The sequence below is a fragment of the Pogoniulus pusillus genome, chromosome 37 (genome assembly GCF_015220805.1).
Source record: "Pogoniulus pusillus isolate bPogPus1 chromosome 37, bPogPus1.pri, whole genome shotgun sequence".
NCBI lineage: Eukaryota > Metazoa > Chordata > Aves > Piciformes > Lybiidae > Pogoniulus > Pogoniulus pusillus.
This window is the reverse complement of record NC_087300.1, coordinates 2,535,910-2,563,901: the sequence shown is the minus strand read 5'-3', so window position 1 is coordinate 2,563,901 and position 27,992 is coordinate 2,535,910. Positions and strand designations below refer to the sequence as shown.

General features: G+C 48.5%; 1 protein-coding gene across 3 annotated transcripts; it reads right to left on the bottom strand.

The window, feature by feature from the left end:
* Positions 1-27,933, bottom strand: PTP4A2 (protein tyrosine phosphatase 4A2). Of its 3 annotated transcripts, XM_064172428.1 has the most exons (7): positions 27,849-27,933; positions 15,784-15,875; positions 15,184-15,266; positions 11,281-11,373; positions 4,618-4,748; positions 2,179-2,253; positions 1-565 (listed from the first exon to the last, which is right to left on the bottom strand). In XM_064172428.1, the coding sequence occupies exons 3-7, from the start codon at positions 15,238-15,240 to the stop codon at positions 457-459; spliced, it is 465 nt and encodes a 154-aa protein (XP_064028498.1). In that variant the 5' UTR covers positions 15,241-15,266; positions 15,784-15,875; positions 27,849-27,933; the 3' UTR covers positions 1-456. The 3 variants fall into 3 exon arrangements, with proteins under 3 accessions (XP_064028498.1, XP_064028496.1, XP_064028497.1); XM_064172426.1 differs by having other exon boundaries at positions 15,184-15,875; XM_064172427.1 differs by lacking the exon at positions 27,849-27,933 and adding an exon at positions 25,811-26,076 and having other exon boundaries at positions 15,184-15,875.
* Positions 27,934-27,992: the final 59 nt, after the last annotated feature.

The window sequence follows — 27,992 nt, the reverse complement described above, 5'->3', positions numbered from 1 at the left end:
TTTTCCTTAAGACATAAAATTTCCTTTATTTCTTATTTTTCTTTTCCACTTAAAAAGTTAAAAATACAGAAGGTTCAGAAACTCTTTTTTGTTGTTTTTTTTTCTCCTTGCAGGTTGTTCAAACTGCAGCTAAAAGGAGAAAACAAATCCTTCACTGAAATCTTTCTCAATTCTCATCATTTTGTTGAATAGATTTTTATTATTATTTTGTGGGGGAGGTTTTGTTTTGTCTTTCTCCTTTTCAATCATCACCATTTAGGACAGAGGTTAAGGAGCATCGACTCCACCACTCATTTGACGATGTAGGGTTTAGGGGTCGGTTTGGATTCCAGATTCACATTTCCAGGTGCCAAGAGTCCAGAAAACAGCCCATGCTAAACTTCTGCCTTCGTCTGAGATTTATTATTTTGTTTTGTGATGGGGTTGGGGTGTTTTTTTTTTCTGCTTGGTTTTGTTTTATTGAACACAGCAGTGACCGTTGGCATCTTTGAAGCGTAATCGCATCTTAGGTCGGTATTTCTCAAGGTAAAGCAGCTGTTTGGAATTGAAAGCTCCCCTCCTCTTCCTAAAAACAAAGAAAAAGGAAGGCTAATATCAATGGAGAAAAAAAAAACCAGTCACCATGTACATTCCAGTCCTGGTTTCAAAGCTTTTCAAGCAGCTCTTTGGGCTGGGATCCATCTCCACTGAGCGAGGCTAAAAGCAGGCCAGCGCAAGCGGTTCGCTGCCTAGGTGCCAATATTCAAATCAAAGCCCAAGTTAGCAAATTTCTGAGGGTTTGCTTGGATGGGGGAAGTTTATTTTCTGTTGCCAGCAGCAAACATTGAACATCAAGGTCACCCTTTCCACGCAGATGCGTGTGCTGCTTATTCTGTTTGCTAAGTAAGACCATGACATTCAGATGCAAGTATCTAAGAGGCTCTCAGAAAAGAACTTCTCAGGATAAAAGAGGAAAAGAGTGGGGAGAAAGAATGAATTTAAGAAAGAAAAAACTTCAGAGAACTCTGTTGACAGTTTACAAAGATAACTGAAGACCCTGGGAATCCATAAAGGGATGAATTGCTTTCTTGGCAAAGCTCATCCAACATAATCTTACCTGCTGGGCTTCATTTCAAGATTCGATGTTATCACTAAACCAACAGAGCTCTGCAGTCTCATCCTGCTCCACTTGGTTTATTTTCCAGACAGGGAGGGTTCTGCTAACATTTTCTGGGTGGCTGACACCCACCCACAGCCCCCAGAGTGCTGCTGCTCACCTACTGGCTGTAGCAATTCTGCCTGGGGGCCCAGTCTCACTGGAATTCTTTTTTAATCAGGAGCAATTAGCTCCTGTTCAACTCATCCAAGATTTCTACAGCCCCAGCCTAGACATTTTTTTGCCCTCCACCTTTCCAAAGCTCAAAATGTTTGAGTTTTAGGTCAACAACTCAGATCTGAGTGACCAGAAAAGCTGGGGTCCAAGCCTGGAAGCGTTGAAAGCCAGGTTGGACAGGGCCTTGAGCAACCTGGTCTAACAGGAGGTGTCCAGGCCAAGGAGGGGGTTGGAACTGGATGAGCTTTAAAGTCTCTTCCAACCCACACAATTCTGATTTCAGTACTTAAAGAGGATAAGGAAGCTGAGGACAGATTTTTGAGCAGGGCCTGTTGTGACAGGACAAGTGGGGATGGTCTGAACTACGAGGAAGAGATTCAGACTGGAGAGAAGGAAGAAACTGTTTACAGTGAGGGTGGTGAGAGCCTGGCCCAGGTTGCCCAGGGAAGTAGGAGCTGTCCCATCCCTGGAACCATTTCCAGGTCAGGTTGTCTGGGGCTCTGAGCAACCTGCTCTAGCTGGAGATGTCCCTGCTCAGTGGAGGTGGGTTGGACTTGAGGAGCTTTAAAGGTCTCTTTTAACCTAAGCCAGTCTGTGACTATGGTTCTAAGATTTAAAAAGAGAAAGGAAAAAAAACCCAAAAGAAAACAAACCAAATAAGAAAGAAACAAACCAGAATCACTTTTTAATCCTCATCTCTAAAGGGCAAAGGGGCACAAAACCTCAGCATTAACATCAAAATCATGACCATTATTGTCAGGCTACAGCAACCAGCAAACTAATCTCCCAGGCTGTGCTGAAGACACACTGCTCAAACACCACAGAAAGCAGGAAAGACCTCTGAAGAATGGAGGAATTTAACTTACTGCCTTATAAACTGAACTGCGTCTTCGTACTTCATTCCACATTCAATGAGAGCAAGTGCAACCAGTACAGGAGCCCTAAAGGAGAAATCAATGTTTAAAGGAAGATCTAAGAGAACAATATATTGAATCCCCTTCAAAATCCATCACGTTAATCTATAAGCAGATAGCTGAAGTATTTAAGCATTATCTACAGAAAGACATTTGCCTGCTGAGTATCTAATGTGAAATTCTCCTGGCAGACAGCTCTGCTGCCTGCTCACACAGACACAGTCAATAGCTCCTCAGTGTTTTGGGTATGAAATAATCATTCCAGATTTCCCCCCCCCACCTCTTTTTTTTATACTTACTCATTTCACTATAACCTAATTTTCTGCTTTGCTTAAGTGTGTGATATCTCCTTCATGCCTTTTGCTTCCTAGGACACTGTAGGTTTAGCTGTACGAGAGAGAGAGCTGGGAAAACACTGAGCAAGTGGCTTAGAGAAGTGCTCAGCACTGGTGAGGCCACACCTTGAATCCTGACTTCAGTTTTGGGTTCCTTACTCTAAGAAGGACATTGAGGGGATGGAGAAGGGCAACAAAGATGGGGAAGGGTCTGGAGAAGAGGGCTGGGGAGGAGCAGCTGAAGGAACTGGGGGTGTTTAGCCTGGAGAAAAGGAGGCTGAGGGGAGACCTCATTGCTCTCTACAGCTGCCTGAAAGGAGGCTGGAGCCAGGTGAGGGTTGGTCTCTTCTCCCAAGGAACAAGCAAGAGGACAAAAGGAAATGGTCTCAAAGTTGTACTAGGGGAGGTTTAAGATTGTCAAGCCCTGGACCAGGCTGGGCAGGGGCTGAGTCCCCATCCATGGAGGGGTTTCAAAGCAGTGTAGAAATGGTGCTGAGGGACATGGTTTAGGAGCAGGTTTGGTAGCATTGGGTTAATGGTTGGACTGGATGATCTTAAAGGTCTCTTCCAGCCTAAACAATCCTATGTATCACAGCACACACTGACCCTCCTGGGCTGATCTTCACCCCATCAAATGCACAGAGCTGCAGCAGAGGAGCAAAGGGTTAAGCAGGTGCTGGCAAGTGGCCAGGTTGTAACGCTGGCTAAACAAACATCCCTCAGGAGAAAGCAGTCTGACTACCACTGCTACCCTGCACCTGCAGCAACAGAATCTTTCACTTTCCAAACGGAAACAATGTGAACCTTCAAAAGTCACCTGAATAACAACAAAAACAACCAAGCTGTCTCTTTTTAGTGCAGTCAAAGCTCAATTCCCTTCTGCAGACAGTCAGCTTTCCTGATTAAAGCAAAATCTGTCAAGCTCTTGCTTTCCCCTCTGCCAGCAGCAGTCTGAGAACAGCAAAAAGGTCGTTCTGTAAGGAGCAGACACATAGCAGCAGTTTGTGTGACATGCAGAAGATGAGAGGCTTCTGATACCCTCTGGCCTGACATTATGCAAGAAACAGGAGAGCTTAAGATCCCTTGAGCTACACATGGCCACCTTCCTAAAGGTGCTCCTCAGATAACAACAGAGCAGGAATGGATAAACAAATGTTAATTGCCTGGGGGGGGGTGTTGGGCTTCTGTGGCTTTAAATATTAGCTGTTTCCCCTCCAACCTCTTTATTTCCCCATCTCTTCTTCTCAAGAGGTGAACGTTTAAGAACTTGAGGCACTCCAGCTCTGGGCTTGTTTTCTTTAAGCCACTTTCCTTCCCCACTCCTTCCTATCCACACTCCCATGGTCACTGGAAGACGACTCACACTTCAGTTCCATTTCCTAGCCCACTGGATAAACACAAGGTCCAGAGATTACATCTGGGAATATGCAGGCAGCATTTTGCTTTCCCACATCACTCTTGGTTATCTCATCTCAAAATGCAGCTCTTCTCAAAGAGGGAAGTTATATTTCGAGTGGTGAGAAGAGAAACAATTTGCATGTGAGCCAGGAACACAAGCCCAAATGTTTTTGAATCTAAAGCAATACCACTTCAGAGTAAGAAAGGAACTGAGTTAGGTTTTGCCAAATGCCTTTTTTCATTTGTTACCACAGAATGCCAGTGGAAAATGGGAGGAAATTAATCCCCCCCCCCAACCTGCAGCATCTGAGAAGTTGTGTATTTCTATAGCAGTTGTCAAGAAGCACCAGAGACGTTCCTGTTTTCACAGGAAGAAATGTACTTGCAGATGAGTAACTCCTCTAACTGCTGCTGTGGATCATGACTGACAGAAGTGCTCTGAACAATCTCTCATCCTTGATCAGTTATGAAAAGACTGAAGATCTTTAAGCTGAAGCCAAGACTCCCTCACTTAAACCACACAAATTTGCTGCTGGCTCGAGTGTTATTTGGGAGAAAGCAGAGAAATTGGCATTTACTTAACACCTTCTGCAACCTACCTCCCACACCAAAGAAACTAACTGGCAGTCCAGCAGAGAAGCAGCTGGTGGGTACTGACCTTCCCAACCCTGCAACACAGTGCACAGCCACGCAGCTCCCAGGCTCTTCGCGGAATTTGGTTTTCAGCAGGTTTAGCCAGTCGTCGACTATCTGACTGGGGGGTGGTGCTCCATCATCAAAGGGCCAGTCCTTGGAAGGGAGAAAAAGAGAAGGGTATTAGCTCCATGGATTTTCAGAGCTTTATAGAATGAGTTGGGTTGGAAGAGACCTTAAAGCTCATCCAGTTAAAACCACCCCTGCCTTGAGCCCAGGCTGCTTAAGGTCTCATCCAGCCTGGCCCTGAACACCTCCAGGGAGTGGGCAGCCACAATCTCCCTGGGCAACCTGTTTCAGTGTCTCATCACCCTCACTCTTACTACATTTCTTTCTAATCTCCAGTCTAAATACCCTCTCCTCAAGCTTCAGTTATTTCTCCTCATCCTATCACTACAAGCCCTTGTAAAATGTCCTTCCCCAGCTCTCCTGTAGCCTCCTTTGGGCACTGGAATGCTGCTCTAAGGTCTCCCCCAGGCTGAACATCCCCAACTCCCTAAGCCTGTCACCTCAGAGGAGGTGTCCCAGCCCTCTGATAATCTTTGTGGTCTCCTCTGGACCCTCTCCAATAACTCCATGTCCCTCCTACGATGAAGGCCCTAGAATTGGAGGCAGTGCTGCAGGTGTGGTCTCAGCAGAGCAGAGAGGCAGGTTCCCCTCCTTGTGCTGCTGCTCTCCCTGCTTTGGATGCAACCAGCACACAGCTGCCTGCTGGGCTACCAGTGACCATTGCTGCCTCATGCTGTTTTTCATCAACTGCCCCAAGTCCTCCTCCTCCAGACTGCTTTCAAGCCACTCCTCAGCCTGGATCTGTGCTTGGGACTGCCCCAGCCCAGGCGCAGGACCCTGCCCTGGGGCCTTTTTCTGAACCTCCCAAGCCCACCCAAGTCCCTCTGGAAACCACAATCGAGGTAACAACAACTGAGAGAAGGAAAATGTTGTGTTTAGCAAGAAGCAGGCACTTGTGTGGGTATTTTTTCTGGTTGCAGAGAAGTCTGAGTCAATATCATAATGCGACACTAAATGTTTAACAATCATTTAATTGCACTTCTCAATACCATTTCGATTAAACCCCTCCACTAACTCCTTTGGAGTAGGGAATTTGTAGAGGAATAGCTGCCCTTGAAATCTTGTTTTATTAAAAATATGTAAAAATCAATAGACTTTTCAAATAAACATCTGAAAGATGAGAACTCTGTAGACTGTGCTTGTGCCAGCCTTTTAAAATGCCATTTGTCCTGCAGCCTCTGTGCAGAGGAGAAGCTGCTTCATAACAATTATAAGGAGATCAGCAGAGATGGTATTTTAGAACAACTCCAATGGATCAGCTTGCCCAGCTGCCATGAATCCAGGGAGGAAGGGAAAATTAACCTGCCATGGCCACACATTTCTTCAACACCTCCAGGGATGGTGACTCCATCACCTCCCCGGGCAGCCTGTTCCAATGCCTGAACACACTTGTAGCAAGAAAAAATTGTTCCTAACATCCAACCTAAACCTTCCCTGATGCAATTTCAGGCCCCATGATGTGAGGCACTGCCCTGTGTGCAATCAAGATCATCCTTCAGCTCACAGAGGAGTCAGCAGCTGGCAAGCTTCTGATCTAAATGGGAACTTGCAGATTTGGATGAATCTGAAGTGGTGAGAAAATGGAACAGGCTGCCTATGGAGATTATGGATGCCCCTTCCTGGAGGTGTTTGAGGCCAGGTTGGATGAGGCCTTGAGCAACCTGGGCTGGTGGGAGGTGTCTCTGCCCATGGCAGGGGGTTGGAGCTGGATGACCTTTAAGGCTGATGTGTGCAAGGGGCAGGAAAAGCCCAACGCAGAGACTCAGATAATCAGTAAGGTTTGAAAAGGCCTCTAGAATCAGGTCTAAAGCATGTCCCCAAGTAACACATTCCTTGAACACCTCCGGGGATGGGGAATCCAGCATCTCCCCTGGCAGCCTGTTCCAGTGCCATCCCACTGCATGGCAGGGTCAAAGGGAAGTAGCAGCTCTGTAATGTGAGCAGTCAGCCCCTTCTCTGCAATGCACCACAGCAGAACAGAGGCTGGAGGAGTAAATGAGCTGGGAGAACCCAAATGTGGGATGGGAGAGAAGCAGGACATGGGACTTGAGGTGGCAGGACAAAGGGCAGTGGTTTGAAGCTAGAGCAGGGGAGATTTAGGCTGGACATTAGGGAGAAGTTCTTCACTAGGAGGGTGCTGAGACACTGGCACAGGTTGCCCAGGGAGGTTGTGGATGGTCTCTCCTTAGAGGTATTCAAGGCCAGGCTAGCAACCTAGGCTAGCCAGGGGTGCTAGTCAGGGAGCTGGAACTGGATGATCTGTAATGGCCCTTCCAACCCAACCCATTCTTTGAATCTCTACCGACTAAAGGGGCAGGAAACACTTAAACTACCCAGGCCACATTTAAAATCATCAACATGGCTGTCAATCAAAATGACATGTGAGAAGCTTCCCATTTTCCTGAGGTCTTTCCTGGAACTTGTGCTATGTGGAGAACTCCATGTCCTACATTTCAAGACCAAGCACAACATCACATGCTTTGTAATCTTCTCTGCCCCCAGGGAGTGCTGGAGGAAGAACACTCCCAGGTGCAAGGGAAAAAAATACACTTGGTAGTTACCACTTCAGACAACTGCAAAGCATTTTACAAGAGTCAGACCCAGTTTCTTATTCAACCCTCTCTCCAAATGAGAGGTTTTGAGAAGTCCTCTTCTCCCCTCATTTGTAGCAATAAGTCTTTTATGCAGGTCTTTGAGACCAGGTTAACACAGTTCCCACACTGAAGCACCTGAATTAGCAGAGTAGCTGTCCCAAGTCTCTCTTTACACTTGGCAGAGAGGCACCTTCAGAGGACAGATAAAGTAACCAGCCTTTAAAGCCTGAAAGTAGTACTTGGAAACTCTGAACAAGCACAACCAAAAAGGTAGAAACTCAAACTTTTAGTTTTGCAGAACACTTATTGCTTCCCTAACACCTCCTGAATGAGCTTAGCACAGACCTCAGCCCAAGAAAGCCTTATGAACATGTCAGCACTTCAAGCTGCAAAGTGGAAATCAGTCTTGGAACTCCAAAGCTCAGGAAGTTTTCAGTTACTGAAATAATCAGATATGTGATTAAAATAAGATAGAAAGTACAGAGAACTCAAAAGCAAATGGGAACTGGCACAAGGCAGCAAAACACAAAGCAATAGAAACACAGGCACAAAGGAAAACTTCTTGAGAAGAAAAGGCTTTTAGGAGATTTCCCCACTCAAGCACAGGCTGCTTGCTGGAGCATTTGAGGCCCAGTGGCACCCACTGTCCCAGAAGAGATGCAGAGGCTGCCAAGAGAAGAGGCACTGCCCACTGCAAGATGCTTCCCTTAGAAAAGGGCAGGATTTACACAGCAGTTCTGTGTCCTGCTTTCACATTGAACTAAATTGTTTCCCTCAAACCAAAAGCAGGAGGTTACTACAGCTCACAGGTTAACCATCACATCCACCCAACTCTTAATCCCCATCATCATGTCCCCACCAACTATCACCTTCCCAGGAAAAGAACACCACTGACATTCCATCACATGGGATGGTGCCCAGAGTGAGGAATGAGAGCAATTCAGGGGCTACAGGAGCAATGCCAGCAAAGTCTGGCAGGTTTGTCTTTTCCCCCCACCTCGATTATGAGTTCTGCCAGCATCACCTCTGGGTTCCTGTCAGACAGGAGAGAAAACAAATTGCTAAGCTCCAGGACCAAAGCAGTCATTAATAAGCAGGATGATGCACTGAGACTGCACAAACAGAAAACACAGCTCTGCTGTGCCACCCTGCAGCAGCTGGCAAGGGTGGTGGTTCTTCATCACCCTTCCTCTGGAGCAGCCTTGCTCAGCACAACTGCTCAAGGCCTGCAGGCCTTCAAGGATGACCAAGACCTTTCCTCAAAACCCAGGTACAACTCACACTGAAATTAGGGCAGCAAAACACTCCCAGAACTGGTATCTACTGGGATGAGGCTGCAGCCCCAGCCTGAAGCTGTCCCACCTTCAACACCAAGCCCAGAGAGATGCAGTAAATACCAGAGGGCAAACAAATCACATCTCAATCGTGGCCACTCCTGGCTGCCTGCTGCTCTTCAGGTGGTGGCCACAGAGGGTAAAGAAAGTCTGGTCCAGAAACAGTGAGGAAACAAAGGACTGATAGAAGAACAATGAAATGTATCTTAGGACCTCAAAATGAACCAAACCACTGTAGCTTCCTTGGCTGGCAGCCAGTGACAAAAGAAAACACACCTGCAGCAAAACAAAATCCTGCCAGATTCTCTGCTGTAGCATTTGTGTGGCACCAGACCTCACACACGAGCAGAGCTGTACGAGCTGCAGGAGCCCACAGAAACCCAACCCATCCCCTCCTCCTGTCCCCTGGATTTAATCTCTGTTTATCAACAGGCACATGCAATAGTACTACTGCAACCACGGCACAGCTAATTCTCTACTTTCTCACTCTGCCATCTGCCAGAGCAACTTTGTAGCTGCCACATTGCGCCCAGCTCCCACCAGCACACGAGCCTGCGGAGCACAGCAGGGGAGCAGGCTCTGCTCTGCTTTTCAGGGGCTTCACTCCACGCTTTTGACCTCAACAGCTTTAAAATAGACACTAATCTCTCTCAGGCAGTGCTTTTAATCTTAATGTTATCTTTGCAAGCAAATATTAGCTTTAAACAGTGACGTGTTATTTTCTCAGCCAGCTGGTAATTCAATACCAGCTCTGAAGAGCCACAGGGCTCTGCTTGGGGAGAGCTCACAGGAAGGAAAAGCTACGCAGGAGGTGGTCATGTTGGGAACTAGTTAAGCTTATCTCAACTAGCACAACACTACTGCAGTAAACTATTATGGCAGCCTCATGAGTGGGATGAGCAGGATGACTGCTGGCATCAGCAGCAAACCTTTCATGTCATCTCCTGCTTTCTGTCACCCTTCACAGATGCCTGGTGGGTTTATGCTTCCCATTCTGCCTAGTGCATCAGAGGAACAGCAAGAAGTGGTAGGTACCAAACACGGAGAGGCTTCTAAGCTGAAGCAAATGAGTACAGACACAGGACTCTGTCATGTGTCAGCCAAAGAACTCTGCTTAGCAGAGCTGGTGGCAACACCAATTTCCACTTCCTGCAACAGCTCAAAAAAGCCCCTGTTTTCAGCTCAAACCTGACCAACAACTGCTTCAAGTTTCTTGAGAAACAAAAATCCCTCAACTATTTGGGAAGCACAGACTCCAGAGAACTCCCCAGAACCTGCAGCTGCCCTGAGGGCCTGGCCATGAGTTGGAGAAAGTGGAAGCAAGGTCAGCTGCATCTCACCAGCAACATCGTCCTAAGTGCTCCAAGAAGAACTCGAGTCTCTGTTCTGGCACAGAAACACAGAATTACTCTTAAGCCCCAGCTGGAGAAGGTGGATTTTGCTCACATCTCTGCAGCCCCAGCTTACATCAGAGCTCTGAGGGCTTCTACCTCAGAAGTTTCATTCTTCCATTCTCTGGCAACCCTGGGAGGATGGCAGGTAGAGGTTTCACAGCAGCGTTCTGCAAACACTGTGATGTTCAAGTCCAAGACAGCTCCAGAGTGAACAAAAATACTCTTCCAGAGCACAGCCCTAGGAGCACTGCTAGTTCTGCAGTGACTGCTTTTTCCAGCAACACTGAGGCACACGTGGCTGCCTGGAACTGGAGTAAATGCTTACCAGGGCTAGAAGCCAAGAAACCTGACTGACCTGTACGTGGAGTTTTCACAGCTATGCCAGGATACAACTCACTTTTTTCCCCCCCTCCTAATGGAAAACTGCATAAGTTTTCCTTTGCCTGAACCATAAAAAAAAAAATATCAAGAGGCAACAGAAGACTGAGTACCTGTAACAAGAAGGGAAGATGCAATTGCTGGCCTCACAACAAGGTATTACTCACTCCAGTAAAATAAACTGATTATATCTGACACACTACAATAATTCAGAAGTATTGCCTGGAAAAATACTGCCTGCAAGCTTAGAGTGAGCACACACCTCTTAAAAAAACCTCCCCTGAAACAGAGCAATATCAGACAATCTCCTCAGACAGTCATTGCATAACTGAATGAGGAGCAATGAAGGAATTCCACCTGCTGACCAGGGGAACCAGCAGCAACCAGGCTCCATTTCGAGGTGATCTGCAATGGATCAGTATCCTGCTATAGCCTCTAAGTCTCCAGCAACATGTCAAAAGGTGGCAGTTTTGAAAGAAGGGAGTTTTATCTCCCTCCTGGGAAGGTCAATGGCAAAGCCAAGGAGTGCTGTAGCTACAGGAAAGGACCAAACCAAGCTGTATGAATCCCAAGGGCTGAACATTTGGATTAATGTCAAATGAGTCACTGAAAGAACATCAAAATATCCCAACCAATGCAGAAACCCAGGAACAGTCATTTCTATCCTAAGTGAATTGCTCAGGCAACTGTGACCAACCAGCAAGTACCTTCTACAGGGGATTCTCCACACCGGCTTTAGCTGGTGCTGATGTTGGCCAAGCTGAAAGAGTCACAAGCTTTGGCCCAACACATGAAGGCCATCCCCACCACTCCCAGACACAGAATTGGTCATTTTTAGACAGCTTTAAAGGCAACTCACTAGAACCTGGATTCCTTCTTTTTCGATAGGGGCTTTATCGTAAGTGGCATCGCAAACTCGCACCAAGGTTTTCACTCCATACTTCTTCAGCTCCTTAAAGAGAACAGGAAAGACATGAGCACACCAACAGAGTGAAGAACTGTAGCTGATGAGCTACAGAAGCATAAAATGGTTGGGGTTGGAAGGCACCTCTGAAGATCATCCAGTCCAAACTCTTTGCCAGAGCTGGGAGAACCTAGGGCAGGCCACAACGGAACACATCCAGGAGGGTTTTGAAAGGCTCCAGAGAAGGAGACTCCTCAACCTCTCTGGGCAGCCTGCTCCAGGGCTCCAGTACCCTCACAGCAAACAAGTTTCTCCTCATGTTGAGGTGGAATTTCCAGGGTTCCAGTGTGTGTCCACTGCCTCCTTGTCCTGTCACTGGGCATCACTAAAAGGAGACTGGCACCTTCGTCTTGACACCCAGCCTTCAGATATTGATAAACATTGAGGTGGGGTTCTGCAGCCTGGAGAAGGCTTCAAGGAGACCTTAGAGTGGCCTTCCAGTATCTGAAGGGGACCTACAGGAAGGCTGAGGAGGGACTACTGACAAGGTCTTGTCATGACAGGATGGGGAGGAATGGGTTTGAACTGGAAGAGGGGAGATTCGAACTAGATGTAAGGAAGAAATTCTTCAGTGAGGGTGGTGAGACACTGGCACAGGTTGCCCAGGGAGGCTGTGGAGCACAGAATCACCAAATGTGATCTTTGAGGTGTTCAAGATCAGGTTGGAAGAGGCCTTGAGCAGCCTATTCCAGTGTGTGGTGTCCCTGCCTATGGCAGGGGGTTGGCACTGAATGATCCTTGAGGTCCCCTCCAACATAAACCATTCTATGATTCTATAAGGTCTCCTCTCAGCCTTCACCCTTCCAGACTAAACACCCCCCAAGTCTTTCAGCCTCTCCTCCTGAGAGAGATGTTCCAGTCCAGAACCACACTTGTTAGATAGTGGTACCACAGCTGTGGCCCAGCTCCAAGGTGACTTCACAGCAAAGGAGCAAGGGCCAAGGCAGACAGGAGGTTTTATGGCCTGAGTTAGGACAAGGGTTATATGTAACAGGAATAAACCTGAACCACTTTTGAGTTCCTCCTCACAGAGGAAATGCCAAGGTGGAATAAAAACCACATATAAGAGAGGAAAATTAAATTAGCTGCTTATATACTCCAAGCAGCTTCTTCTTCTCTTTAAATAGAAGCCTGGAACTGTTTGCTTCAACCAGTGTTGACATTTTGAGGCAGGGAAGAACAGAACACACACCCCACCATACTCCAGCTTCCTTGTAATGAACTATAAGTAGCACATTGTGCTAGATAAATAATCAGAAGATCAAACAAAAGCTGTTCCAGTTCACTTTGAAGGTTCATACAGCAAGGAGAATTTCCTCTCATGTTTGCACTGAAACACTCCAGCTTCTAATAATTAGCAATCATTTTCTATTCCAGAGTCAAGACTCCTGAAAGAGGAAGACAATCCACAACAACAGAGAGGACAAAATATCACAGTGTGGTATGGTAGGGTTTGGAAGGGACCTCTGCAGATCATGAAGTCCAAAGCAGATTCACCTAGAGAAGGTGACAGAAGAACACATCCAGGTGGGGTTTGAATGTCTCCAGAGAAGCAGACTCCACCATGCCTCTGGGCAGAACATTGCTGTGCTCCATCACCCTTAAGGAAATTCCTTCTCATGTTTAGATGGAATTTCTTATGGTCAGGTTTGTGCCTGTTAACCCTTGTCCTGTCACTGGGCAACACTGAAAAAAGACTGATCCCATCCTCCTGACACCTAACTATCTATGTATATATAGGCACACATATATATGTGTGTCTATATATATCAAATAGATGGCTTTTATATCTCTATATATATTTAATAGATCTAAAGACCAAAAGAATGTGGCTTTCAAGCAAAATTAACCAGGGAGAAGACTCCCAGTGAAGAGCACACTGTTAAATCATGGGAGACTGTTAATAGCCCCAGTCAGACCTCAGTATCAGATGACAGGATCTCTCTGGAATGCAAAAGCCCTGCATATGCAAGAGGAAAAGTCCTCTAGATGGAAGATAGAACAGCACAAAGATCCAGCAGGTTTGCAGCACAGTGCAGAAATACACTCTGCTGCTGCTCCTCTGCTGAGCCCATCTGCTGCTCTTCCAGAAAACTGAGAATTAAATTTGGCTGCATTTAAGATCTTCCAAAGTCAGGATGGGGCAAGCCAGTGCCCCTCCCAGCTGACTCTTCCCCGCAGCTCAACCCCAAGCAATGTCAGTTTCCAGGGATAAATTCTGGCACCTGAAATCCCTGACAGTTCTGGGATTGGCAGGGCAGCTTGCTAACACAGTGTGCAAACTAAAACATCAGCTCAAGTATTCCACTTAATCCTTCTCCCAGGGAGAAGAAAGGTCAGGAAGTGGCTCCAGCTCTGTGAGCTGCTCCTTTAAAAGCCAGAAGAGGAGCACGAGATCGATGTATTGGAAGCACTGCATGATTCAGTGGAAAACAACATTTAGATGGGCAGCAGATGGAGGCAGAGATTCTGCTCCTCTGCTCCATTCTGCTGAGACCACACCTGCAGTGTTGGGGTCAGCTCTGGAGTCCCCAGCACAAGGGTGGGGGCCTGTTAGAGAGTCCAGAGGAGGCCACAAAGATAGTCAGAGGGATGAAGCTCCTCTGCTGTGAGGGCAGGCTGAGAGAGCTGGGGTCATTTAGCTTGGAGAGAAGGGCTTCAGGGAGCCCTTAGAGCAGCCTTCCAGGATTTGAAGAGGGCTACAGGAGAGCTGAAGAGAGATTTTTCACAAAGGCATAGAGTGAGATGATGAGGGATGAGGGGTTCAGACTGGAAGAAGCTGGATTTAGATGAGAGATTAAGAAGAAATGCTTCCTCAGGGTGGTGAGGCACTGGAACAGGTTGCCCAGAGAGGCAGTGGAGGCTCAAAGCCTGGCAGTGTTCAAAGTCAGGTTGGATGGGTCCTTGAGCAACCTGGTGCAGTAGGAGGTGTCCCAGGCCATGGCAGGGAATTGGAACTGGATGATCTTCAAAGTCCCTTCCAACTCAAACCATTCTATGATTCTATGAACATGCAGTCCTTCAAAAGGCAGAACAAAAAGGGAGGAGGGGGAGGGGGGGTGTGTTCCAAATTGGAAGCTCATCCAGCCTCTTGCAATAACAGAAATGCACAACTTTACAAAAAGCAACCAGCATATCCTCTTCTCCTACCATCAGGTGAACCTGAGTGATATATTAAAAGATAAAAACACCTCAAGTTCCACATTACATAAATCATAGAATGGTTTAGGTTGGAAGAGACCTCTGGAGATCAGCCAGTTCCAACCCCCTGCCATAGGCAGGGACACCTCCCATTAGAACAGGTGTCTCAAGGCCTCATCCAACCTGGTCCTGAACACCTCCAGGGAGGTCATGGAGCACAGAAGCACAGAATGTGACCTTTGATCACATTGGGTGCTTCTGTGCTCCACGACCTCCCTGGGCAACCTGTGCCAGTGTCTCACCACCCTCACTGCAAAGAACCCTTTCCTAACATCTAGTTTGAATCTCCCCTCTGCCAGTTCAAACTCATTCCCCCTCATCCTGCCATGACAAGACCTTGCCAATAGTTCCTCCCCAACCTTCCTGCAAGCCCCATTCAGATACTGGAAGGCCATTATAAGGTCTCCAGAAAGCCTTCTCTTCTCAAGGCTGAAGACCCCCAGCTCTTGTAGCCTGTCCTCAGAGCAGAACTGCTCCAATACTCTGATCATCTTCACGGCCCAGCACTGAGCTACAGAGGGATGCCTGTTCAGAACTGCCAGAGAAATGAGAAGCACATAAGGAAAGAAGGATGATGCCCACATTTGAGTGCCTTACCTCTATGAACTTGCTGAGGGTTGCATTGGTTGGGTTGTGAGTGATCAGGAAACGCATATTCTCATAAGTAATTTCCACGGGGGCTGGACGGTTCATAATGGCAAAGAAAAATGTGTGAGGGGCCCCAAAAAAAATGAAAAAAGGGGGAAAAATAAAGAAAATCAATAACCTTGGAAACGTTTCACAGCAGAAAACATTAAAAAAAGACCACTAAAATGCCTGGGATTGATCAGAGCTTGCTTTGACGTGTTTGTTCCTTAAAGAATTTGCTTCTAGAAAAGCAGGTTTGCTTCAGGATCTGCTTGAACTCAACTTCAGCCTCAATTACTGCAGGTGGTATCCTTCAGACTCCAACAGCTCTGACTACATGCAAGACTAGGCAGCTTGCTCTACATTTAGGCACTGGTGAGGCAAAAAAAAATAGTAAGGGCAGATTTTCTCTCCACTTTGTTTTCTTGATGCTTCGTTTTGCTAAAGTCAGTAAAAGGAATATGCTTCCAATGTGCAGAAGATATCCCATATATTTGAGTGGGTTCGCTGTGTCTGGAGTCTTCAAGGCAAAAGAATTATGGCACGTAGAAGCCCCTGCACTCAGCTCACTTGTCAGCCAGGATGCTGTGCTGGGCCTGGCAGAAGTCTGCCCTCACGCTCAGAATCGCCATAAATGTGCGACGTATATTCCAACAGAACACCTAAAGGGAAGGAAAACACAGCACGTCAGAGGGGCTCCCAGAAGCACAGCATGCACCAGGCTGGAAGGGACCTTAAAGACCAGATTATAGTTTGGGTTGGAAGGGATCTTAAAGATCAACCTAATTCTAACCCCCCCCTAACACCTTTAACTAGATCTGTTTGCTCAGGGCCACGTCAAGCCTGACCTTGAGCGTCTCCAGGAATGAGGACATCAACTAACCCTCTGGGCAACCTGTTCCAGAGTTTCACCATTCTCATCATGCAGAACTTTCTCATCATGCAGAACTTCCTCCTAATGTCCAACTTAAATCTCCCCTGCTCCAGTTTCAAACCATTGCCACTCACCCCATCACTACAAGCTCTTCCTAAACAATCCCTCCACAGCCTTCCTGCAAGTCCTCTTCAGATATCAAAATGCAACTCTAAGGTCCCACTGGAGTTTTCTCCAGGCTCAACAGCCCCAACTCTCCCAGCCTGTCCTCACAGCAGAAGTTCTTCAGCCCTCTGATCATCTTTGTGGCCTCCTCTGGACCTGCTCCTGCAGGTTCAAGTCCTTCTTGTGTTGGGGGCCCCAGAGCTGGATGCAGCACTGCAGGCAAGGTCCTACCAGAGCAGAGGGGCAAAATCACCTCTACTTCCAGAAATGCCAATTATTAACCCCTTCAGAAAACCTCTACTTAAACTTGACAAACACAACTCAGTCTTTACTGGAGTCCCAACAGCTGTAAGCTCAAATGTTCCTCCAGCTCTGAGCAGGCTCAAGCCTAGTGACAAGGGACTGTTCCTGGCAGCCAGGCACTGGAATGGAGAACAAGGAAACCTTTCTGTGCTCTTCACAACCCCTCCCACCCACCCAGGTGTTCTAGAAGGGGAGAAAATAGCACAAAGCTAAGTACACATTTCAAAGTGGCTGTTGGTACAGCCCTAACTGTTTGGTTTGAGTCCAAATATGTAAATACACTGTTGGCACGGCTTTGTTTTCTGAACAAAATACGCCATAGGAGTGCAACCAAACTGCTGTGGCCAAGCTTCTGCTAGCAGATAAATTCCATCAACGTGGTTGTATCAAACTCCCAACAGAAGCAGGGAGATATAACAGAATGGTAGGAGTTGGAAGGGACCTCTGGAGATCATCCAGTCCAAAACCTCCCTGCCAAAGACCTGTGACCCAGGGCAGATCACACAGGAACACATCCAGACGGGTTCTGAAATTCTCCGGGGGAGACTCCACAACCTCTCTGGGCAGCCTGCTCCAGGGCTCCACCACCAAACAAGTTTCCTTTCATGTTGAGGTGGAACTCCCTGGATTCCACTTTGTGCTCATTACCCCTTGCCCTATCACAGGGCATCAATGAAAAGAGACTGGTCCCCATCCTCCACATATCTGTAAGCATTAACAAGAGCTCCTCTCAGCCTTCTCTTCTCCAGGCTAAACAGCCTCAGGTGTCTCATAAGACAATGTCCCAGTCCCTTCATCATCCTCGTAGCCTCCCCTTGGCCTCTCTCTTGTCTTATCTCCAGAAGTTACCCATCTCCAAAGCACCCAAAGGGCCATTTTGCAGTGACAGCTTTTAGTTATTCTCAGTTTCATCTGTGGTTAAAGAGCAAAGCATTAAGAGAGCAGCAGCTAAGGCACAGGATTCAAAATGCAGATGTTTCCACAAGAGATAAAATGACAGAATTCTACCATGAAGTTCAGAGGGATGGAAATGGAGTTAACCCAAACCAGTTCAACTCATTTAAAGCTGAAATACTAAATAAGCAGTGTGGCTTCTCACCCATTAAAAAGCACAAGGCCCAAGAATCACAACTGACACTTCTCCAAGGAGGAGGTTTGAAATCACTTGAACAAAATCCAAGCTAACAGCCAGGAGTCACAATCCTGCAGCTCAAGCTGAAAGGTCAACACAGCCACACTCAAGTGAACACCGTTAGGGAGAAACACACACGTGTGGAAATTGAGACCCCCCAAAAAAACTCTTGGTGCATTTAGTCTTTTAATGAGATCCCCACTTTAAAACAGGCAAATTAAGTACTACAAAATTACCTTTTTCACTGACACAAAGTCAAAAATCACCCCAAGAACAGCAATTATTTCCTTAAAGAACAGCTTTCAATGCCAAAAAACCCACATTAATTAGGTTGCCAGAGGCAAGAACAAAGATGTTTGTAATAACCTCCCCCGACCTTAACGCAGTTCTTGCTCTGAGTGACTGAAATACAAATTTCACAAATGAATGCTGGAATATTTGATCAGTGTAATGACTGCAGGAACGAGTCTCACCCCAGATGGAAGAGTCCCATCTAAACACATCATGCTCAAGTCCTTACACTTGCCAATTCATGCACATTTGTCACAACTCTCTCATGTACACCACCCAACCTCAAAGCAAAGGAGTCCTTAAAATGTATTACAGTCTGCTACAGCAATGGTGTTCCAGGAACAGAAGGCCTTAAGTTACAGCATCCTCATGTGCCCAACACCTGTAAAACTTGGTGCAAGAAAAGCTTTTTTTCAGGCCAAACCTGGCCTGACTTTCCCCAACTTGAACATACATCCCAATCATCTGACATGGCCTGGAGAGTGACCTAGAGAGTCACAATGCAAGAGCAATTTCAAAACTAACTTCTGAGAACCTAAAGAGGTCATAGAGTCATAGAATGGTTTGGATTGGAAGAGACCTTAAAGATCATCTGGTTACAATCACCCTGCTATAGGCAGGGATATCTCCTGCTAGACTAACTTGCTCAAGGTCCCATCCAACCTGGTTCTGAACACTGCCAGGCCTGGAGCCTCCACAACGTCTTTGGGCAACCTGTTCCAGTGCCTCACCAGCCTCACAGGGAAGAATTTCCTCCTAATGTCTCATCTAAATCCAGCTTCTTCCAGTCTGAAGCCACTACCCCTGTACAAAGTCCCTTCCCAGCTCACCTGTAGCCCACTTCCAACACTACAAAGGCTGCATGATGATGTCCTCAGAGGTCATTTAAACCAGGCCAGCAGCCAACAGCTCCTGGCATAGATCAAAACCCGGATCCAGAGTACCAGAGGCTGAGAGCATTACAAAGAACACTGTCATGAGGGGTAGGCCTATTGCATCATAGCTAAAGAGCTCCTTCAAACATGTTTCCTTTCAGCACCGATCATTTGGTTGAAGGAGCCTCATCCGGCGCTATTTGCACTGCGAGGTGCAGCAAATCAGGTCATTATGGTTACACTTCTCCTCCCTCCAGCAAATCAAAGAGGGAATTTCAACCCAATTATTTTAAAAGTCTTTGGTAAAGGCGATTTAGGAAGTCATTAAGAGAGGACACGTGGAGATGACATGTTCCAATGAATTAAGCATGGCAGGGGGAGCCACCGACGCATGTCCTGCTCTCAGATCTGCAGCCACTTGTGGTCTGACCTTGGCCAAGCTGCTTTCAAAAACCCAACTCATCTGCAGAACAGGAATGACACCACCTTACCTTCCCCAAAGGAGTGTTACTGAAGTATTTAATTAGCTAATAGCTAAGGAGTGATTAAAAATGTAAAGCACTGTATTTAAGTCTGAAAAAAAATGATTTCCAGAAGGGTAAGTCTATGTAGCACAGAGCCCTACCTTTAGCAGTTTGCTCCCTGACACATATCCTTTCCTCTTTATGCCTTCCAACTGCTAAGCTAAAGTTCAAAAAGAAAAAGCAGGCTTCTAATTAAGAAAATGAAAACCAGGAAAGCCCCCACTGTCTACAACTTCTGATCTCCCCAACTCAATCCTTCCCAATTTTTTTCCTCCCTGCGTTCACAAGCAAATCTGCACTTCAAAATCCCAGGAGAACAGAGAGCCATCAAACCCACGACAATAAAGAGCCACCAGGTCTCTGCACAACATAAAACAAGACATCATTTTTCAGCCAATTACCCTTCAGCTTTTTATACTCCAAGTGAGATAGAACATGGAGAGAGACCAAGAAATTACAACATGTTTTATGTGGCTGGCCTCAGAAAGGGAGCAGAAGGACACGTGGACGTTGGGAGTGAGGCACAACAGCTCCATCAGGAATCTAAGGAGGAGAAAAGGCAGAGGCAGGAGGACAAACACAGAGCAATAACCACCAGATATGCTTAGAAGGCAGCTCCTGGTGTTGTCCAACTTAATTATCAGAGAATAATCATCAATCAAGATGCCTATCTATACAGGCAAGTTCAGTGAGCTGTGACAGTCGCTGCACCTACAGCCAGGACTAATTTAAGCTACAACTAAGAGCACTGTGAGCTCCCCACCTCTCACACGGCCACACGCCAAGAGCTTGATAAAGCCTAATGAGGCCAGCTGGAGAAAAATGGCTTGCAACATACTACAGACATGCAGGAATATGCTTTAAAAGCAAGCAAAGGATAATCTTACCAGCTAGTACAGATAAATCAGGGTGATTAAAGAGCACAGCGTTGGTGGTAGCCGTGCTTTCTGCACACAAGAAAAGGCCATTTAAGGGAGGCACAGCAATGGCAACTTGGACTTTCCTGACAGTTACAGAGTTCTGATTTTCTCTCAGAGCTCAGGTTTAGGCTGTGCTAAGTTATTAGTTGGACTTGATCTTAAAGGTCTTCTCCAACCTAAACAATTCTGAGCTTCTCAGGGAGAAGAGTTAAGTTCCTGACTTGCTAGAAGCTTCACTTGAGTTTGTCTTAAGTAAAAATCCAACATCTCTACACCACTCATCTCCAGTGGCTGCCTTGTCTGTTGCTATAATGACTCCTGAATTAGATACTTCACTGGGGCAAGCTGCTGGCTCATCTGCAGAGCCTCCACAAGCTCAGGGAGATAGGTCTAACAAAAACCTAGTGATAAGGCTGTAAACCATGCCTGGTTCCACCACCTCCTTCAAAACACACCGGGAGAAGTGCTGCCCTAGCTACAGCGAGCCAGGGAAACAGCCTACAACAGCTGCAGCCTCCAGAGATTTCAAGGGGGAAACCTTTGGAAAGGTCACTGGGATCACCTTTCCAAATAACTCTGTACACAGGATGCATAGCAGAGCCTGCTAATTTGTCAGGTGGTATTAAAATAATACTTCAGTGTTTAAAAACCCAGCCTTTTCCAACCCTCTCAACTCATTTTGCTCCTTTAAGCAGGAATCCATATTCGATGTTAACCAAGTTAGGTCATGAGCTGCTGAATTGTTCTCCGTTTCCTCTTCCCTAAAGCCTCATTCCGGCAGTTTGCAGGTTTTACATGTGAGATCAACACCACAGTGCACAGCCTGATCCCATAAACCACCATCCTCTTAGGACACTGCAGCCCAGCCAAGCTTTTCCTGACACTGCGTACATCACATTTCACCTCCCTTTCCCGCACTGCCCCCCACCCCCTCCCAGAACAAAAAAGACCCACATTCTGTCCACACACTATCAAAATGTCCCGTTCTGTCTGGAGCACAAGGTGCTTCTCAAGGGGGGGGAGGAAAAATAACCCATCAAGACCTCCAAAAGGAGCCTTAAAACCAGGGGAAGTACGTCAGCAAGAACCAAAACAAGCACCTCGTCTAAAATCTACCCTGCTAGCGCAGAGAAAAGCAGCTCTGGAACTGGCATTCTTGGAAAAAGCTCTTCTGAAGGAAGCTGGCTCGGAGCGACACGTGCCTAGAGAGGGGTGAGGTCAAAACTTTTCGTGTTCCACCCTATCCACCCCCGCTGAGGAGCTCCCTCCCAGCCTGCTGACAAGTTCTGCGAGTGACTCACTCGTTTCCTTTCGCACTACCCCAGTCGCTCCGTCCCAGGCACAGCAGCAGATAGAGATCTGCCTTAGCAAAGGAGGAAAAAAAAAAGCAACCAACAACACAGTCCAGATTAAAGAAGGCTCAACTCGAGAAGTGACACATCAGGAAGCGGTAAGAATTGTCAAATGGGCTGTGCAAGGCTACTCAGAGAGAATCATCCTGCAGCAAAACTCAGAGTTGAGTATCAGGCAAAAAAGTTCAGCTGCTGCCCCTAAATTCGGGTGAGGTCAAACCACTGTATCCACCACAGGCCTTGATACACAGAGATCATCATAGACTGGTTTGGGTTGGAAGTGACCTCAAAGATCATCTAGTTCCAACCGCCCTGTCATGGGCAGGGACACTTCCTACCAGAGCAGCTTGCTCAAGGTCTCATTCAACCTGGCTTTGAACACTTCCAGCCTTGGAGCTTCCACAGCTGCTCTGGGCAACCTGTTCCAGTACATCACCACCCTCACGGGGAAGAATTTCTTCCCAATGTCTCATCTATACCCAGCTTCTTTCAGTCTGCAGCCATCACTCCTCATCCTCTCACTCTTTCTCCAGCTCTCCTGGAGCCCACTTCAAATCCTGGAAGGCTGCTCTCAGGTCTCCCTGGAGCCTTCTCTTCTCCAGGGTGAACATCATCAGTGGGACACAGACAGCACATTAGCTCTTACAGAAAAAAAAAAGATGATGTGTGTGTTATGTGTGTGTGCTTTCTGCTTCAGAACTTTTCTTTCCTCCAACTCAGGATTTTTTTGAACACCTTCCCCACCCACCATTTAGTTTTCAGAAGCCCTTCAAAGGACACGTTTCAGTGTTAATTTACATACCCTGCCCCAAAAGTTTAAAGTTACTGAAAGTCTTTGAAGTCAAAACCAAAAAGGCTCAACTAGGGAAACAAAATTTAAGCTACTCTCCTGTTTGTCAGAGAATTATATTCAAGCAACACTAAAAATTACTTTAGACAACAACACTCCGAGTGTGTGACACTAGTAACTCAGTCCTAAAAATCAGAGTGCTGGGTTGCCTGAGCTGTACGAACTGTGGGTCATCGATGACAGGGACCTGATAGATCAGCAGCACCCCAACAACTCAGGCTAAATATTCTCACAGTTGAAGATGAAGCATCAAAAAGAAAAAGCAGCTCATAAAACAACCCACCAAAAAAAACCATGAACAAGTCAAGCAGGACTTAAAAGCACTTTCAAATCAGGCAGCCACAGGGATATTACTCTGTGAAGTTACAGAGTTGAATTACTTGCATCTTACTCATCTGACTTTGAATTTGCCATCTACCTCTGCAGGAAAAATGACTTAGTGGAGAATTGGCTCCTTTCCCCCTGCTCCTGTGGCAGTTAAATTCAGTCTGACAACTGAAACTGAAGCTCACTGATAAATTTCACTGCCCCTCCACAAAGTCTCCATTGTTAAAATCCACAGTTCATTATTTGGAGCAGGGTTAGACTTTCAGTGCAAGAGACCACAAAGAACTTAACTTTTTAGTACAGAACAGAGTGAAACAAGTCGTAACAAAAAGAAACACCTAACAGTGACCTGAATAGAGACAGAACTCAGTGTCTCGAGTGTTACACCTGAAAAAAAAAAAAGATTTCAGACTGCTCTACCCCTTCACAATTAGCAAATTGAGCCATGAGATGATACCAAAACCAAGAGCCATTCTAAAGGGATTTTATACTCTTACGATATGCATCAGCCAGATACTGGCCTGAATCAGTGCCCTGCAATTCACATGCACCAAAGAGAGCAACTTTTAGCCCAGATTCTCAAGCCATTAAGGCTATTTTCAACGTTTAGACAGAGCTGGTTTAAACCTCCAACTCTTTACAGGCAAGGGAGCTGTCAAACTAATCCAAGAGGCAACACAGAGCTTGTTCAGCAACACTGCATCTCCAACAACACATTTTCTCCTCCCTACATATTCTCAAGAGACATAATTTACACCATACACCAATTTCTCTGCTTGCACTCCAGTATCTCAAGAGCTACATTTTTAGCTGAGGGTCACCTTCCTTAAAGGGAGGACAGGGTTATATGGCTTTCCTAGAGGCATGCAGCTCCCAGCTCTTCCTCTCAGGCCTCACAACAGTTAACCACCACGGCATTCCACCACAGGGCAAAGTCCAGCAGCAGAAGCTGCGATCACAGTTCAGCCCTGCTCAGATAGAGAAAGAGCATCTGAGCTCTGTCTGCTGCGTGGAAGAAAACCATGGATGTTTGCAGGAAATTCCACCTGAAGTCAGCCACCTACGTTATGTATGGAAAAACATCTCAAGCAGAGCCTGTGCAAGCCTGACATTCCTCTCTGTGCATCCATATGTATGCAGATCCACTCTCCTACTTTAACTCCAACTGATCTTTCCCTTCCAAGAGCTGAGTTATTAAATCTTAGTTCCACACGCTGACTCAGAAGGAGATAGAGTTTTCTGGCTGCTGCTAGTGGTGGGTTTATCTTGGTTGCTTTTTTTTCTCCTTTAAATACTAACTGCAGTTCTGAGTCAGACCCTCCCTGGTTCATTTTAGGAGTTTTGAAGCGAGTTTCCATTTTTACAGTAGCCTTTCAAAGCCAACTTTCTGCCTTTACTCCTCCTCACACTGAAACCAACAAGCACACAGCTGCCCCGAGAGAAAAAGCAGATCGTGACTAATCACACCCAGGAACCACGAGGAACCATGGCTGCAGCTGAGTGGAGGCTGCTCCACCGTCACCCCTGTCCCCTAACACCTCCAAACCTGCAACCTCGTTCGTGCTCTACATCCCAAACCTCCAGCTCTCAGGAATTCGGGCTCCTCACCCCACCAAAGCACACCCTAAGCAGCAAACCACAGCCATTCCCAGCAAGCACACCACTCCCAGTCTCAGGCCATCCTGCAGGTCACTCTCAGCACCATCAGGGTTTTTTTTTCCATCAGCCCTGTCCAGCCCAGACTTCACCAACTTCCCGCTCCCAACCTCAGCAGCTCCGGATCCCACAGGGCAGCCCTCCACACAAATTGGCTTCAGCATTCACAACCCTGCCCCCACTCAAACCCCAGGAAAACCACCACATCCTGGACACCCTTCCTTTCCAGCTCCACGTGCCCCCAGCCAGTCCGAGAAAGATTCAGCCTCCCCCACCAACACTGCTCCCAGCCTTCCCCCTCCATATTCCAGCCCCCAGATCCTAGGGAAAAAAATAACCTTGACTCTTTGCAGACTATCTCCAGGCCAAAAACTCGAGGCAGGGCCCTTCTACCCCAGAATAACCCTCCCATTCTCCAACTTTCCCATACATACACAGGAATAAGTGACACTCCCTCCCTTCCAACAGAACCCTTCGAATGCTCCCTATACTAGGTACAAGCAAGGCACGGGACCCCCTCCCCCCCAGTTCACCCACACCAACCCCTTCGTGGACTCTTTATCCTTCATTCTTGCAATCCAAAGGCAATGACCCCCCCCTCGTGCTCAGGTACACAGCAGACTCTCTCCCCATAACCATCTCTTTGGAGTTCACCCAGCCCAGCAGCTGAGGGGGGAAGCTGCACAAACCAGCCAGAGGGACTGAGGAGTGGGCACTGTGAGTCGACCTCACCCCACAAGGCAGGGAAGGGCCCTCCCGGGCAGCCTCGCAGGTAGCAGGGACATCTCACAACGCATTCCCAATGCTACTGTCCTCCAACCGCTCGCAACGGCCACGGGAGTGCTTCTTACTCCTCTAACCCCACAGAAGGGACCCTCCAAAACCAGCCCCGAAGTAGAACAGAGACTTCACAGGCCAGCAAGCAGCTCCCAAACGAGCTCCGAAGGCCCGGAAGGATTCCCCAGCCAAGCCCCACAGGTCAGCAAATCCCCCTCCCCGACACCGAACCAGCTCTTCAGACCAGAGAGCCTCCTAGACCAGCCAAAGATCCCCCCCCCCCCCCGAACCAGACCTGCCCAGACCACACCACCAGAGCACAAAAGACCCCCCCCAAACCGACCGCAGGGGCCCACAGAAACTCGCTAGGCCAGGAAGGTCCCACAGTCCAACCCCACACGCCGGAGGGCCTCCTCAAATCCCCCCAAGGAAGCCTGGAGGGGTCCCCACATGCCTCCCTCTGCAGCCCCAGGGCCCGGAGCTGCAGCCTCCCGCGGTCCTCTCCTCACCCGAACCCCCCCCCCAGCTCTTCCCCAGCGCGGCCCCCTCACCCTGGGCATTGAGCGCGTCGGCGTTCTTCCGAGCGGGCCCGGCGCCTCCCACACACCGCGCCGGGGGGACGGGAAGGAGCGAGAAGGGGCGGGAGCGGGGAGGTGGGTGTAAGGCGGCGGCGGTAACGGCAAGCCCGGCCCGGTGACGGAGGGGCCCGTGGCGGGGCTGGCGGTGAGCTCGACCCGGCCGCACCGAGAGACGCCAGAGCCCGCGCGACGCCAGGCGGCTCCTCGCGCACAGGCCGCTCCCTCCCCTCCCCGCCCGTGCCCCGTGGTACGGCCCGGCCCGCGCGCTGATTGGCACAGCCAGGCCCACCTCACACCGACTCACCCACAGCCTGCCGTGGTACGGTCCGGACCGCCCCGCTTCAGCGCGCCGGCAGCGTCCACCAGCAGCACTGCTGGGGGGGGGCGGTGTACTCCAGCCATTGTGATGCAATATGGGAAGCACTGAGGTCGCTTCGCTCCTCGCTGCCATGCGACCAGCTGGGTCTCCCTCCCCGTGCGGCGGGATACGGCTCCCCTCCATCCGCGCTGTTGCTGGAACAGCACCGATACAGCTCGCTTTTCCCCCTGCTAAAGCATTGGTATGGCCTTTTCAGGCGCGGGGGCCTCGGGGGCGGTTCGTCCTGCCCCGCTCACCCGCGGCCCGAAGCGAACCGGACCCTTAGTAGTACGTTCCGATCCCCCCCCCCCCCCCCCCATTCCACCGCCGCTCTTGGACTGGTTCTCCGGCCACACGTGCATACGGACCCCCTGCGTGCGCAGCCGCAGTGGTATAGCCCGCTTTCCCCCTCAGCCAAACCCGATGGTTCGGCCCATCCACCGCTTCCCACCGCTTCCGCTTCTCCCGACTGCGCCGGGACCGGGACGCTCTCAGGGAGGGTCTGTTACGATTAATATCGAATGATGACATGCCAATATTGATTTTCCGATGTAGCACCTGCGTAACTGCTGCGTAACTGCGCCAGAATCCGTTTCCCATGTCGGGAATAGGGGGGGGGCAGCTTAGCGTTCCCGCCTGGGAAACGAGCGCCGTGCCCGTCAGGAGCACCGGCACAGGAGGCAGCTGGCTACGGCCGCTCCGGTCTCTCGATAGGAGCGAATAGTTGCCCACAGGGTGAGAATGACTGTCAAAGATCCCTAAACGATCGCCAGGTTAGCGTTTATTGACCCCTTGTAACAACAGGTACCTCCACGTGGAGCCAGAGGCTACCGCGGCTTTTTCCGGAGAGAAGCTCGGGGAGCACTGAAAGGCCACCAGGGCTCCCTGGAGCCTTCTCCAGGTTGAACAACACCCTCAGCCTGGCCTCATAACAGACCCCTTCCAGCCCTCACAGCATTGCTGTGGCCTCCCCTGACCCTGCTCCAACAGGTCCCTGTCTCTCCTGTGCTGACTCCAGAGCTGACCCCAGCACCGCAGTTCCTGAACCATAACCTGTGTGTTAGTTAAAAATAGCTGCTGCCTCCACAAACTCAGTCACAGGAATGGCTGCACACAAAGCTTTTCACGTCCACAACCATCCCCACTGAGAAACTGCTCAGTGCTGCTTTGAGGACTGTGCAAACAAACCATTTCCCACTCGCTCCACCCCAGCACCTTTCACTGGAGTTCCTTAGCCTCCGACAATTATAGCCCACAAGACTCTTTTTCTTCTCAACAACACAGAGCATTACATACCACGTAAGAGTTAACTGTTCTCTGCAAAGAGCCACACCACAGAACGCAGCCAACTTAACAAATCCACCAAGAGCTTTCCTCCCCTGCGAGTCCTGCCTACCACAGAGCAGGGCTGTGCTCACACAGGCACTGCCAAGCTCCTGTACTACAGCTCAGGGCTGCAAAGGCAAGAGTAGGAAAGCTCAGTTCCCACATGGGTGCTTCCAAGGCCTTATACCACAAATAGGGCTGCAAAGGCAGGAAAAAAACCATACTCAGCTCCCATATGTGCCCTGGCAAGGCTTTATACCACCATCCAAGGCTGCAAACACAAGCGGGCTGCAGGCTCAGCTCTTGAATCAGGCCGTGCTGGCTTACCATGACTGCAAAGGCCCGGCAGGAGTGGCTGCGCTGCCTTCTCTCTCTCCAGCTAGGACCCCCCCCACCCCCTCCAGCTGCTTCCCCGGCCGCGCTTCGCGCCTCGGAGCCGCCGCCTGGCGGAAGGGCGGAGTGCGCATGCGC